The following is a 15,241-nucleotide window of genomic DNA, read 5'->3' on the forward strand; positions in this document are numbered from 1 at the left end:
TGGAAAGCACATCCAAACTTTGTCAGGACTGAAACACATCTCTAGCTATTCCAGATCTGGATAATACTTGCTTTAGGAGGCAGACTAATCTGTACCCCCTTAGTGCTTGGGACTACTGCCCCTGCAGCGGCTGGGGCTGGCCACTCTCAGAGACAGGGCACAGGTCTAGGTGGATGTCAGATCCATCTAGATCAGCCAGGTCAGGCCAGAGGAGGCTCTGTCTGTAAGTAAAGTACTTGGTATGCTCGGCAGTCAGTTACCGAATCTGGTAACGAGCACAGCAGATACCTATTCGCTATGTTTTGGTTTGCGGGACTGAAAAAAGATGACTTCCATTCTTTGAAAACCCTGCCTGTGCTGCCTTACTCCTCCTTACAGAACTGGCCCTGAGGTAGGGATTTATCTGGGGACCAGCATCTACTGAAGCCATGAGCTCGTCTTCCCCACAGGAAGATTTCAAGGGCATTGAAAGGAAATCACCCTAAATCCTTAAGTTCTTCCTCTAAGTCTCAAAGAAAAAAGCTAGTGATAATTCCCTTCTTTTGTCTTCTTGTGGCACCTGCATAGTCCCTCTCCTGGGACATGAGGAAGCAGATCAGACCTCATCATCCCAAAATAGGAGCTGAGGCAGCACCACTGCGACAAGCACTACAAAGCAGGCAGTGCTGGAAGTGGCTACCAATTCGTCCTATGCGTTAGGCATCGGTGTGGAACAGATGTGCACACAGCACGTCATGCAAAATGTGCTGGATGCCTGAAGAGCCGCTTTGAAATCCAGCGCAGCGCGAGAGCAAGGACTGCAGGGTCCCGCCACAGCCCTCGCCTTTTGTCTGCATGCTCCGCACAGACTCCGCGCATTGATTAGCAGAGAGGAGCTTTCGAATCGATTTAGAATCACGCACATCTGACATTTCTCTTGATACGTTTTTATCTGGTTTTCTACATTGCCTAAAAGCGGCTTTAAGGAGGCAAAAGCCCATCTGAAATCTGGAACCAAAAACGCGCTAAGGACAAAAGTGCCTATTCAGATGAAGCCAAGAGAAGCGCTGGGGAATGTAAAAGCCACGTCACCCGGAGGTGTCTCAGTTCTGAAACATGAGAAACGAGGAGCAGGTAAGCAGGGCCAGATCACTCCAGCTTGGAACCGGGGGACACGCACAGAACAGTCCCCTCCCCGCGCCCTCACCTCCGTCAGAGCGCCGCAGACGGCAGAAGCAGGAGAAGCTACAACTATGAGCAGCGTCTTCGTAGTTGCCTCTTACAAAGGATAAACTGAAAGCTGGCAGAACAAAGGTCCCAAAAATAGTGTAAAACAAGAGTGCACACTGGACATTGAGGGTTAAAAGTAATAAGAATGACAAGGTTGAGAGATGTCTTAAACAAGATCATGGTCTACAAAGGGTACAGATGAAGACTGACCGTCTCATTGCTACAATGTAGTTTGTGAAGCTCCAGAACCTTTATAAAGAACTTTCCCCTTCATCAGTGCCCTCACCTTTTAAAATGATTAGACAAGTTGAATGTTGCTGCCCGCCATCAAGAAATATTACTGTACAGGCTGAGGAAAGGGTGAAAAGTTATCGGACGAGCATGCATTATCTTGCTGCCTTCATCTTGAACAGCCTGAGACAGAACTGTATCAGGGCAAACCAGCATCAGTAACAAGTCCTTCCCTTAGTGTCAGCCTCAGGGAGGACACGGTTGTGACCTGGGTAAAGGTATTACCCGATTATACCACCAAAGAGCTTTGCTGAGGACTGAGGGCAAGCGTCAGATGCTCACGACCAGCTGGATGAGCCAGCCAGAAGAAAAGGCACAGGAGAGGGAAGCAAAGGCAGCTGGAAATTGTAGCAACGCTGGTAAGGCAGAGATGCAGCAGCAGAGGAGCCAGAGCCTCTGAGCTTGTTTGTATATAAAACAAGTAACGAGCTACGCGCAGTTAAGGGAATTCTAACCATCCAGGAGATCCAAAATCAGGGAAGCTCTGCCCGTGAGGGCAAGGGGACCACACGGCCCCACGTCCTGCTGGCTGACAGGCAGGACGGTGTCACTGGAGGGGAGGGGACGGCTGCAACCTCCAGGCTGGGAGCCATCTGTCAGCCCGGGAGGGGAGGGAGGGAGGGAGCCGCTTTAGGGAAAGAGGAGATTTTCTCCTGTTGTTTTTATCCTGCAGGACTCAACAAATTAAGCCCCCAAGAACTGCCAATCAACAGTTGATATTGGCTCAAATCCCAGAAGGCCCAGAGCTGCTGCAGTGCCGATTCCTGCACAGCCTGCTCCCTTGCGAACGCAGCTGCTTTCCTGGCGAAGGCTGCTCTCCGGAGCCCTGTCCTCCTCTGAGCCCGTCCTCCCAGGCAGCTAAAGGCAGATACAGGAGCCACGCCAGACAGCTGAACTGGTTTTGGAGAATATAAAGCCCCTGACATCACAAGCAATTGCACGTCTCTCATCTTAGAGGCTGGGTAGGAGACCTCGAGAGGGAAGAACCATGGCTGGAGAAAGGACAGGCATGGGGCAGGAGGCACAAAAGGGCAAGAGAAACAAACCACGAGGAAATGGGGGTCTTGAAGGAATGGCACAGGCCACACAGGCAAGGTGATGGGGAAAAGAGGGGGGGCTGATGGGGAGGTGGTGAACAGATATTAAGTTGCAAGAACGAGAACTGCACTGAGATCTCTGTGGAAGGAGGGTAAAAACAGGAATTTCAGGGAAAGAGGAGAGAAACTGAAGAGCTGCATATGAGGAGAGAGTGGGAAGAACATCACTACTGATATGGGGACCAAAGTCAGGAGACTGCTAGTGGCTAAAAGCGCTATGCAAGGTCCTCACCTCCATCAGGAAGGGCTTAACTATCCATACGTTAACAAGAAAAGGGTTGGGAAAACCCAAGGACTTAGAGCTTTCCAGTGCAGGGAGCTGGCAGGGACCACCAGCTCCTGGGGAGCTCTCCGGGGGAGGCACACGGCTCTTCCTTTCCAGAATTACAACAGACTTGCTGCACAAAGAAGCGTGCACGCAGCGGGGGGTGTTGAGGGGGCCATACGGCTTCCTACGGATGCACATGTTGAAGGGACTCTACCAGAAGCACTCACACACACACACATAGATTAGCCAAATAAAGAAAAACAGAACTATTCTGCCCATTAGGAAAGGCTAAACCTGTCCCAAATCTCACAGCGGGGCCATACTTGTGAGTGTGCGTATCATTTACTTAGATATTGATACTATAGATGAACAAAAATGCAGTCATTAATGCAGAGGGAGAAAAATCTATTTAAAATATATTTGAATTAAGTTACATAGTAGGCCTCTCTATCCTAACTTTATTGGCTTCTACTATGACTTAATCAAATCTTAATCAAATGCACATAACTACAGACAGGAGTTACTGTATGCATTTAAATAATAAAAGGATTTCTGGAATTATTTAGAAAATTAATTAAGAGTATTTGTCACTCAGCAGTGAACAACTATTTGTGAGTCAGGTGACTTAAATACATTCTAATCCAAATCAGTCAGGGCATTAACAATGGTTTTATTTGGATTTTTAAAAAACAATCCTTTAGACTAACAAGTGAACGTTCAATCTTCTAGAGACAATGAGAAAATAGATAAACCAACGAGGGACTATCTAAATTTGATGGTCTTTGTCTTAAAAAACAGACTGAAGGAAATACAATGAAAGCATATACTTACTGAACACTGCAATTTAAACGGTTTTGTATTAGTAGTGAAAGCAGCACACGTGATAAGGTCTGGGTCATTGCCTTCGTTCCACCGTGCCAGGATACTGTCATAATAAACAGACACGCCAGCTTTTGACAGTGCCTCCTGAACAGCACTTTCGATTTCGTTGTTGTTAAGGCAAGTAACATTTGAGCTGAGTGGAGGCTGTACGAGATGTATGCGAGAACCATCAATTCCAAGAGATAAGAGGGTTTCTACCGTGGTGTAAATGTCAATTGTATTCCCATAGACAATGACGTTCCCTAAGGGGAAAAAAGGGGGAAAAATTTCTAAGATGTACAATGAAAACCTTATTAGTATAACTCAGATGATAATAACACGAAATTGCTCTCTTTGACCCTCTTATTTCTCTGATGCTATGAAGCAAACAATGTTACCTAGCAACAGTAGCTAAGATAATTTAGTGAAGAATCTGTACAAAACATCCCACAAAGTAGGCAAGTACTTAAATAGAAGTATGACATTCATTCTGACCCCATAATTTGAAATTATTTTGATTGAAAATCCTCTAGTGGGAAAAAAAACCCACAAAAAACGTTTTTATTTTGTTCTCCCCTCCCTCCTCAATTTTGCTCATTCAAAGGACTTCGTGGAGGGGGGGCAGGAGCAGATTAAACACATCATGCAGAGAAAACCCCACAAACGCTGGAAAGACCAAGTTATAGAAAACAAGCCATTGTGCAATACGGGAGGTCACCAGTGCTGCCGCTTCCTTCCGCAAAAGCCTAATCTCCAGACAATGGAGACGCCCCTGCAGACATACCCCTGTGCCTGCTGCTTCCTATCTGCCGGCTGAACTGCCCCACTGAGGGGCACGGGCGGCCGACGCTCTCGACAGGGAGCGGCCGGCAGCTCTGCGCTGCTCTTTGAAGACAGCTGCCTCCCTCCACTGCACGTCGGAAAACGCCCCAAACCTAAATGTCTCAAGTACGTGCTCCAGACCAGCCAGCCTCTGTCCTCGCACGCTGCCTAGAAATCAGCAAGCTCGAGACAGACATTTCTCATCAGTTGGTATGAAAACAGCGTTTGGATATTGCTGCTCCTTTTGCAGTGTGTTGTCACTAGAGCAGAAACCACTATTTAAACCAGCTCCATCTTTCCACCCACTGGGTGAAGGGAGCTCTGATTCAAACCCACATCTCCCACCTTCCAGGGGAGTGCCCATAACTAAAGCTGCAGGCTCTGTGGTAGGATCTTGCAAATTCTCTTACTGAAGCAGTGCCACTTCAAACTGCATAGTTAAAGCTGAGAGAGAATACGTGAGGATGGGAAGGAAGCAGGTTCCATGTGAGCATAATGTGACTCTCCAGCCTAATGGCTAAAGCCCTCCTGGCAAAGAGGGAGGCAGAGCTGGGATCCGTCGGAGCATCTGTGTGTTTTATCTAAGGATGGTTTAATATAAAACACATAAGCGTTCCTCTGAGCAGGGACTGAAACATGCTCCTCTCCTCCCTGTTCCCTCTGTCTCCCTGCTTGGAATAGTGGACCACGGAGCAGAAAAATGTTCCTAAGCCTTCAAGTAAGCCATGCAAAATGGCACAGCTTTCGTAGGACAGACCGGGACTCCTTTCCCAGTGGCTAAGGACCCTTTGCTACAAGGGCCACAGCCAAGCTCCTGCCCAAGCAAAGGAGGATCGAGCCCAGGCTTGCGGGCTCCTCCATGCATGCAGCAGTAAAAGCATGCGCACAACCACCAGCTCTGCGTCTGTGCTGTGTTCAACCACCCCAGCAACTCACTCAAGCTGCAAGGCCAAGGTAGATGAAGGAACACCCGGCCTGTGGATTTTGACAGACCTTCAGTAAGACAGCAGCTCCTACACGTTAAGTCTGACGGGTGTTTCAGTACGCCAAGAATCTGATCTGTCAGCACAAGGATGCATCAAATGCACGTTCCCAGTGTATTTAATGTCCCATACCTGGGCAGCGTTGCTGGTCAGCAGGTGCATTTATAGCTTTCTGGGAAACTCCTGGCAGAAATAGGAAATAACTGAGCCACACCTACACAAGCTAACATGTAAACGTCCTTGCAATAGAGGACATCGCACACTCCAGCATGGAGCTGGGAGAAAGGAAACCGCAGAAAAGCTAACACTTTTCCAGGTAATGTGCGTAAACCAGAAAAAAGCCAGTACACAAATCCCAAGCCATCCCAGGCTTGTCCAGTCTTAGACTGAAGCTGAGGGATAACACAGAGGATACAGGGCCTCGTATGAGAAGACTAATGATATGGCAGAAGTTTCTCTACGAGCTCTATGAAAATAACTTGCAGTCTGGCATTGAAGGAAAAGCGTAGGGTGGAATGTACTAAAGAAAAATCAGTGTTGAAAACATATGAGGTGTTTCAGGAATGGCCTTTAATTGACATAAACAGCAGCTGGCACTGCCTCCCCACAGACTACATAGCAGTAACTGCAATCAGAATTTGGACAAACAACTGACTTTCCTACGTAACTGGCTTGATCTTGACTTTTGGCAGCATTTGTTTTCCTACGTGGCACTGCAGTAAGCAGTGATGAGCAGGTAAGGGGGTGCCTCATGCAACTAACTTGCACGTTTATCTCTGCATTGGCATTTATGTCTCACTACAAGTGATAGCATCCCCTACAACCTAAATTTTATTATTTCATAGGCTAAACAAATTTCACTGGGAGCATGTTTTACTGCACGAGACACAGAGCAATACTAAACAGAGCATTCACAGAGCCCTAACTCCCAATAATATTAATGATAAAAATTGTTAACAGATGTTCTATTATTCCCCTTTGACTAGAAGGTTGTTTTATTTGTCCGTATCAGTTTGGCTACTTGTAGCTGCCAAATAAACATATCTCTTCATAACTGCCAGAGAAAAGAACTGCCCCATGATTATACATGCTCAGAAATGATGGAAAGCATATTTTTACTGTTCACATCAATGACCAGAGGGACAGAACAATTTTACCTGCAAATGTATTCATCTAAAATCATAAGAAGAAAGATATCTTACTACTTTCGTAAATATAATACAGAATACATATAATGTGTGATAATGGGAATTCCGTCCAAAGTGCACATTGCTAAGCTGACTTTCCAAGCCAGAAGAACCCTTTCTGTTGCTTGTGCCTGCCAGGACGCCTATCTGCAGGCAGTACTGTCCTCATGAGAGAGCCAAAAAAGAAGGAAGACATAAGACTGATCCATTTTTTTCACTGCTGCAGCAGGTGTAATGCAAGAAGTAAACAAGCAGCATTAGTGGTGAAATACAAACTTCCATATACTCATTTTTAGTAATCTAATGTGCTAATAGTGCAGGTAAGAACGTGGTACGTGGATGCTGACAGCCTCACATTACATTTACACATTTTCAATTAGCAAGGGGTGAGAAACATAAGCAGCTGAACAGGATGCAGTGGCTGGGAAAGGGGAATGAGAAGTGCTTACCAAAGGCATAGCCTAGCAAAGTTTTATTCTGACTCTAAGGCAAGCAAGTCTGGGCAGCCAAGAGATCCTCCCCATTTGGCAGAACCAGCCTCTTTGGGGGGAAGTTCAGTTATTGCATTATATGTTGGCATTTCTGTATATACGAGATCACATTCAAGCCTTGCATTTCTCAAGGATAATTAAAATTCTGTTTTATATGGTAATATTAAATACAACTACATTAGATCAAGGAAAGCAATGCTCCTTTACTGACCTCTTGTAAATCAACAATTTACGGTTTCTGCTTATTACAATATTAGTGGCTTTTTAGATTACAATGCTAGTGTCTAGGAACTACAGATATTCATTATGGACTGAAATTATGTCCACTGGACAGATAGCAGTTCCTCAGGATGCTTTTATTATTTAACTACATGAAAATGTATCTATCTGTGAGTAAACATAATAATCTTCCATGGAAAAAAGCAACCATAAATAAAGACCGTTAGAGTAGTTTTATCATTTATTACTAGAATGTCAGCGTTCTGCGGCAGAGCAGGCTCATTCATTTTCCACAAGTGGAAGCACAAGATTTCAGTGACCCTAGCATGACCTGAATCTTTTTAGTTTGCAAAAGCTAAAGGAGAAAACCAGTATTAGCTAAAGCATCAGTGGCTCCGGTTGGTGATTCATGCACTGGAATTTTAATGGGATAGTATTCCTACAAACACGCTTTTAATAAGGCAGTAAACTATGTTTAGGTAAAGAGAAAAAATAATTGCTCCATTTTGGGCCATTAAAGCAGTTTTGTTCCTTACTTTACTCCCATCCTACTTTTTATTTTCATGGAAAGTGCAGAGCTAATAGGAGATGAATTTCAATTAGTCACAATTACAGTTATAATAGGTTACATGCATTAGGCGGCTGGGTTTCATCAGAGAAGCTGCAGCAGCAGCCATTGGGGCTGGTGCTCGCCCTGCTCCCAGGCCCTTGGCAGCAGGAGACCCTTCCGGAGCCACCAGCACAACCAGCCGGGGGCAAAGGCCTCCGGCCCCAGCCCAGGGTACCACGCCGCAGCCGGCCGTGGAGCTGGCAGCAGCAGAGGTAGCTCACTGCTTCTCCCATAGGCTCCTCGAGCAACACCTGCTGCTGAGTGCCGGCCAGCTTCTCCCGTCACCTCTCCTCGCCTGAAGCGAGGAGGAGCCCGGGGAGGAAGGCTGCAGCAACCACGCTGCTGCCTATCCTCGGTGGTGCAGTCACTGCCGGGAGCACCGTTGCTTCCACCACGGTGTGCATGCAACGCCTCCCGCCAGCACGCGCTACTGGGCTGATCCTGCTCTAGTTACGACCCGCAAAAAAGCATCCACTGATTTCATCCAGAATGAAGTGGTACCCAGAGCTCACAGAGGGAAGAAAAGCAATTAAAAACCCTACCTTAACTCTTAATTAAAAGCTGCTCTCAAAATCAGTACCACCAAATGAAGATTTCATCCAATTAGGCTAATAAGACTCACTGTGAAGCTCAATGATTAACACTTTCCTTTAAAAAACCTCCAGAACTACAGGTGGTCTTGAAGGCACATTCGCCCTCCCTCGCCCAGGGCTTTTCTCCCCCAGCCGGGTAGCTCCATGCAGGGTGCCGGTGGGAGCTGCTCCCTGCCCGAGCCCCTGGGCTGGCTACATGGGACCCCAGGGGGGACTCATCCAGCGGCTGAGCCAGGAGAACAGAGCTCAGCACAGCAGGCTTCAGACTACTTTTGATAAACATAGCAAATGGCCGAATAAGAGGAGCACAAATAGAAGAAAGTTGTGTGGAAAAAAGACTGAATATAAGCTGAGAAGAATTATTATTGTATCTGAAGTGGGAGGATGAAATGTCTATTTCTGTGCAGCTACAATAACCAGCATATATAGTTTAGCAGCCACTTCATTTTCTTTAAACATAAGCAAATCCTATTTTTTAACGTCTTGAATTCTAACATGTTTATAGCAGGTTAGTAGGAATTTGACAAACAATACTTTACAGTTTTGATGAGATGAAATATATGAAGTGTAATATTACTATTTATTGAAGGCAAAACCAGGATCTGGAGAATTTCAGAGATGAAAAGTAAACACAAACATAAAACTTTGATCATCCCAGTAGAGCGGTAGCGTGGCCTGCAGAGAGCTGACAGACATCCAAATCAATTGCTGAACTCCACAGGAGCCTTGCCTCTGCACCTCCGTGAGCCCACTGCCTATTAGACTGTCTCCAGAATAGGCTAGGGGCTGAAAAGTGGACTCGTTTTCAGAAAGATTAGGGATCTTGGACACAGCTATGATCAAGTCTGAAAGAACAACATTCATAAGAAATATAGCTGAAAAAAGAAGCAGGGTGAGGAAGAACAGAAACAGAGATAGGTGAAGAAAGACTTCTCCAGCTGGGCACTCTTTATAGCTTACACCTGCAGCAGCAGAGAATGTGAAGTGGAAAGAGCAACGAAAGGGAACTGGAGCCAGAGGCAGGGTGGGGAGAAAGGGGAGGCATCACGTCTCCCACAGACCATGTCTCCAAAAAGTCCCTCCAGACCTGCCTCATCGGGAGTTGTGGATTTAGCTTATAACTGAAGACAGGATAGTGCCTAATTAAGATATCCAGCTTTACACCACAACGAAAGTCAGTAGCAATAATGAAATTATGATTAATATTAATTTAGTATTAAAGGTGCATTCGTCCCAAAGCAGATGAGGTGCCGTTCGCCTGAAGAGCGATCCTCCCGGGCGCCTTGCATCCCAGCCAGCGGCTAGGTCTCCGGCAGCGTTTCTGCGCAGGTGTACCGGAGCACATTCCAGGACTGGGCACACACGCATTTCCATGAAAGGTTAGCAGTAGCAAACAGGGGAAACTAACAACCTCATCTGTTTATGCAAACGCAGCTGTGCATATCAGCTGGACATCAGGTAAAACTGTGCGGGCAGGGGCTGGTATCAGCCGGAAAACAGGCGAAGCGGGACTGCTGAAAGGCTCTATTTACATGCCTGAGGCCAGGAAGCTGTTTGAGGAAAATGTGAGCAGAAAACATTATCATGTTTATTGCCTCCTGTCCTGATCACAGCAAGACTTGGAGGATGATAAAGAAACTCCCAGTGTCTTGAGAACTTCCCTAAAGGTCTGCCAAGCGGGACGTGAACCTTGTAGACCACACCAAATAACTGCCAATTTTCATTATGTTCTCTATGAACTAGCCAGGTAAATGACATCTTTAGGAAACTCCTGTTGTTGCACTCAGTCAAAAGGAACTTTCCACAAAGACAGCTTTCCTGCTCTGAACTCTGTCCTAACTCAGATCCGGCACACAGAACTGACATTACATGAATTCATTTACTGTTTGGTCTCTTTCTGTAGTTGAAAGTTTAACTCGGAAGCCTGGATGATTCCCTATATTTTCAATAGCATATGCATTCAGTGAACGAACTAATGAATACATGAACAAGGCTGAGGAAATACAGGTATGGTGGACATCGGCGCATATATGTGATTTTAAGGGTTAAAAATAAAATACCGGGGGCCTGAAGTTCTACGTGAAAATCTGTAGCTGATGTAACCGAAATACAAAGATGACAGATACTGAAAAAAAACACTTCCTAATTTAGACCTGTTTTCTTTGTTATGCCTCAAATCTAGATATTTCTCTATACAACAGGAAAACACATCCACTAATTAAATTATTATTTAATTGGCTAATTAATGACTTCAGCCAGATTTGCATTTGGGACTCATTTTGTTTTATATAATAATTATAGATAATTAATCTATCTCAAGCCTTTCTTTCCTAGCTAAATATGCTGGGTATCAAAAATGACAACAAATTGTAAATTAATCTGGAAAACAAAGCACAGCAGATGAAAGACTTTGTTAGAATTAATCAAGCACCAATTATACCATGGAATTAAGGAAACAATAAGCCTAGAAAACATTTCTGTAAATGTGCATGTGTTAACAAAAACCCTTACCTTCTGAGTTGACAACATTTTCTTTCAGCCAGTGCATTGCCTTTAAGCAGTCCTGATCGTCATTGAGAGTAAAATGATTGGAAGGGACTTTCCCTGTGTGTCTTTGTGGCCACTTACTTGTGACTTCTCTGTTAGTTGGGAGTTTACTGATATCTGCTCCAGTGGGAGACAGGACCTGGAAGAAATTAATAAATGAATGAATGAATATATAGCATATAACTTGAAGAACCGTTAAGAAAGATTTCAAAAAACAATGACACAAGCCATTTGACTACCTAAGGGTTGCTATCTTAGGAAAGCCGCCTTAACATTCCGCAGCAGCAAACACATCAGTGGCCACAGAGAAAATAGATTCATGCTAGCCTGAGTACACATGCACACAGGTACACACGCATGTGTATGTATTCCATATTTTCTATGGGATATGGGTGACCATTTTAAACAGCAGTGCCAGAACAAGTGAATAACAATACAGGCAAAACAAAAATGAAAGGAACTTCACAGCAAACAGCAGAAATGCATAAATATACGGTTGAAGGATCTCTGCAGTTATTTGAGTAACATATACCTTTAAATGACACTTGAAAATTCTTTGTGCAGCAGGACTGCCTCCATCTTTTGTCAGCAAAAACCAACCTTCTAAAATAAGAGAGCCTTTGTCCCAAAGAAAGGGCCCAAAACCTGCTTCATGGTTAAAATGCCAGGATTCGGTAAAGTGTTAATTGTATAATGCTACTTTACAGTAATAAATTCAATCTGAATTATACAGAGCAAAAAAGAGAATCTCATCTATGACTTCCACAGCACCAGTGATGAATGTCCTGAAGAATTCGATCAACTGAAATACTATTCAGTCGTATAAAACCAGGCATGACATCAAAAGATCTTACTTACCCAACAAGTAAATCCTCTTAATCACAGTGAATAATGTTTTATTAGGCATTAATTTGACTGCTTACCAAATAAGGAACAACTTATAAAAAGGATGGACTACAGCTCTGTGTAATAAAACAGAAACCAGATGATAAAAATAATTCCTTCCTATTTTTTGTAGAGCTTAAAAGTGAGAATAGATGACGCTAGGTTTTCTTCCTGAAGGCAGATTAGACCTGACTTTTCCCTTGCTTGTTTTATTTTTCTTTCTCCTCCAGTGTAGTTACTTCCCATAACTTATTTTGCAAGTCTGAGTTACCTCCAAACTTCTTTTTCTAGGAGCACTTAAAGTCATTCAGGCCATACTTCAACTTTTGTTTCATCCCTGTTGAACAGTGACAATGGATTGTTGTCTAAAGTGTGGCTCTATCTGAAAAGTGATTACAGAAAAACTGGGGCTTTCTTGCTCCACAAATCTGTTGCACACGTGCGGTCCAGATTTCACTATGGGGCTGAACATACCTCACGTTCATGTTTGTGACTGATGGTGAACAGCGCTGTAAAAACCGGTAGACACACGCTCAGTTTGATCTCCTGATTTTAAAGGCAAAATACCTTGCTCATGATTCCTATCCAAAACCCATCAGTAAGGCAAAATCACTGCAGGCAAGGAGGCTATACAAACTACGGCCATTTGGTTTACATAGTTTGAAGGCCACGTGATGATACACAAGAAAGAACGAACCCTGCCTGGGATGCCTGAGTCGAAGCTGAGCCTGTAGGGCTGGAGATGAGCTTGATTCCACTTTCACATGGAACTAAGTGTCTGCTTCAGTCTCACTGGAAACTTAACTTGTGCTACGATAACATACAGCACCACGTACATGCCTAGGCATGGTCATCATGTGAGATGAGTAATTAATTTGATAAGGAATTCTCTCCATTGCCAAAACTAGGTCAAATGGTGTTAGACCAGCTGGAGTTAAGTCTCCTGTGGCTAGGGCCACATGTCATTTGGGCCTACTCTTCAGCAGGTTCAGTGGTCATGGTGGCAAAAATACAGGCAGCTTTGCTTAATATCTGATACTGAGCAGTGACATTGCTGGCAGAAAATTTTGTAAAACCTCTTATCTCCTCCAAATTCTATAGCCACATTGAAACAGCACAACCTGCTACACGGAAGGGCTGCAAACTTTCTGGTTATACACTTGCTAAGGACTACTCTACTGCTTTGCTAATCACAGAAACACTATTCACTGTAAAAATTGCATATATTATTATGTTTTTCACTCTGCACACAATCTTACCTGGTATTTCTGTCCTGTACAGAGAACAAGGTAGTCATATGGTACTTTTTTCTCCTTGGAAACAACTACATATTTGGCAGCGCGATTTATGCCAGTCATTTTACCAACCACAACGTTAACCCAGGAACAAAGTGACATCTGTGCATAATCTTCATCATTAAAACAGTGGCTGTGAAGAAAGAATATCTGTAAGTGACATTTCAGCAGCTGACAGCAGGCATTAATTAGACATCTGGTGAGTTAGCCGCAGTCCCCTAGTGGTTCAAGCCTGTTCTCTCGCTGTGAGTTTACGGCCGTCTATAGTAAAAGATTAGTCATTATGAAATACTCGGTTACAAATTGACAACTTTCTGCTAAAACCAAACAATCCCTCCCAGCATTGGGCCATACAACCACATAATTTAAAAACAAAGTCAGAAATGTATGCTTTACTCTGCTTTTTCTTTGCAGGCTGATGCGAGGAGGAGACTTTTGCACCTGCAAAGAAAATATTTTAACAGTCTAGTTCTTTCTTCTGTACAAGACTCCCTTAATAAGGTTTTTTCCACTTTTGCTTCATTTGGTATTCAACTTCACCAGTAGTGGCTACGGTGAGACACAACTGCAGTGAAGGCACCGTTGGCACTTTAACATCCCTGTTCCAAAGTAGTAGTCTGAAAAGTTTAAAAATAAATAGGAAGCTGGGAAAACAGTTGACAGAGCTAGAAGTACAAGGCAGAGATCTCAAATTTTCTCCTGGTGACCCCTTTCCAAATGAACTTTTCCAAAATACAAGAAGGAAAAAATTCTGAAAACAGACTAAACGGACCCCTACCCCCAAATTTTCAAAAGTCTCTAAGATGCAACTGAATTCCTCTGCAAGATGAACTGAATATTAATGGAATAAAGGAAAAATTATCACATAGGCTATCCAAAAGGAAACAAAAATAGCGCGTGAGAGAGAGAGAGACAAACAGTGCAGATGTGAAAAACATTAATCTTCACTAATTTGTAACTGAACAACAATTTTTTCTTAATGGAAATGGGGAAGCAACTTTTATAATGTCAAAGCAATTACCTTCAGTGCTAGGTAACAAACATATAAAGGTTTGTCTGTTTAAGAAGCAGAGCCTTGTTCCATATAGTAGTTACGGTTTCCAGGGCTTTTTGTCCCTGAACATCTTATGGACTAAGTGTTGTCCAAATGAGATACCTCGATAGAAATCTGATTTTCAGGGTGTGTATGGTGCGCACATTCTGAGCACCACGCTCTGGCAGTGTTAATTCAATATCAGTACCAAAAAACTAAGGAACCTAAAATCACTTGTTGAGTTTGAAAATCTCAGGCAAGGTTTACTGTTGCAGCTCTTAACTTTCAGCGGTGTTACAGCCTGTTTTCAATCTAAAGTATCATATATATCCCTACGTATGATGAAAGCATCAAAGATCTGGAAGCTGCTATTTAAAAAGCCAATTTTGAAGCAAAATCCAAATGGAACAAAACCCCTTTTAATGCTTCAGTAATGAAAATTATTTCCAAAGCTCTTTTATGACTCAGAGTATGCCCCCACCCTGCCCAACGAAGCAAATACCAGGATACTTATTTATTCTTGCATTTATACTACCCTCTCTGCTTAATAGGCTTCTGGAAAGACAAGGATTCCTGAAGATAAAATACTTCAATACAGACGTACAATAGACACATCATTATAAAATGCATGGAGGACCAGAGAGAGAACGTTTTCAACGAGGTCCGTTATGACTCTTGAACACCACTGAGGCTTGTAATAGCCCATTATGAAAACACACAGTGTGTTGCTGGCCATTCTGCGAATCCAGCTAGACTCAACTCAATACCTTCCTGATACTGAAAACTTAAACAAGGCAAAATTCTGTTAAATTAGGTTCTTTCAGTAGAATTGAAGATTAATGCTAATCCC

At 43.7% G+C, this 15,241-nt stretch overlaps 1 protein-coding gene across 1 annotated transcript in view; it reads right to left on the reverse strand.

Annotated features, from left to right (window-relative positions):
• Positions 1 to 15,241, reverse strand: part of CFAP61 (cilia and flagella associated protein 61) — a 121,852-nt gene that overhangs the window by 33,587 nt on the left and 73,024 nt on the right. Inside the window, exons 19-21 of the mRNA XM_075497202.1 lie at positions 13,323 to 13,491; positions 11,143 to 11,317; positions 3,697 to 3,989 (exon numbers count right to left, since the gene is read on the reverse strand). Of these exons, the coding sequence (XP_075353317.1) occupies positions 3,697 to 3,989; positions 11,143 to 11,317; positions 13,323 to 13,491 (637 nt within the window). The remainder of the gene's footprint in view (positions 1 to 3,696; positions 3,990 to 11,142; positions 11,318 to 13,322; positions 13,492 to 15,241) is intronic.

Source organism: Mycteria americana, chromosome 3, assembly GCF_035582795.1.
Source record: "Mycteria americana isolate JAX WOST 10 ecotype Jacksonville Zoo and Gardens chromosome 3, USCA_MyAme_1.0, whole genome shotgun sequence".
Lineage (NCBI taxonomy): Eukaryota > Metazoa > Chordata > Aves > Ciconiiformes > Ciconiidae > Mycteria > Mycteria americana.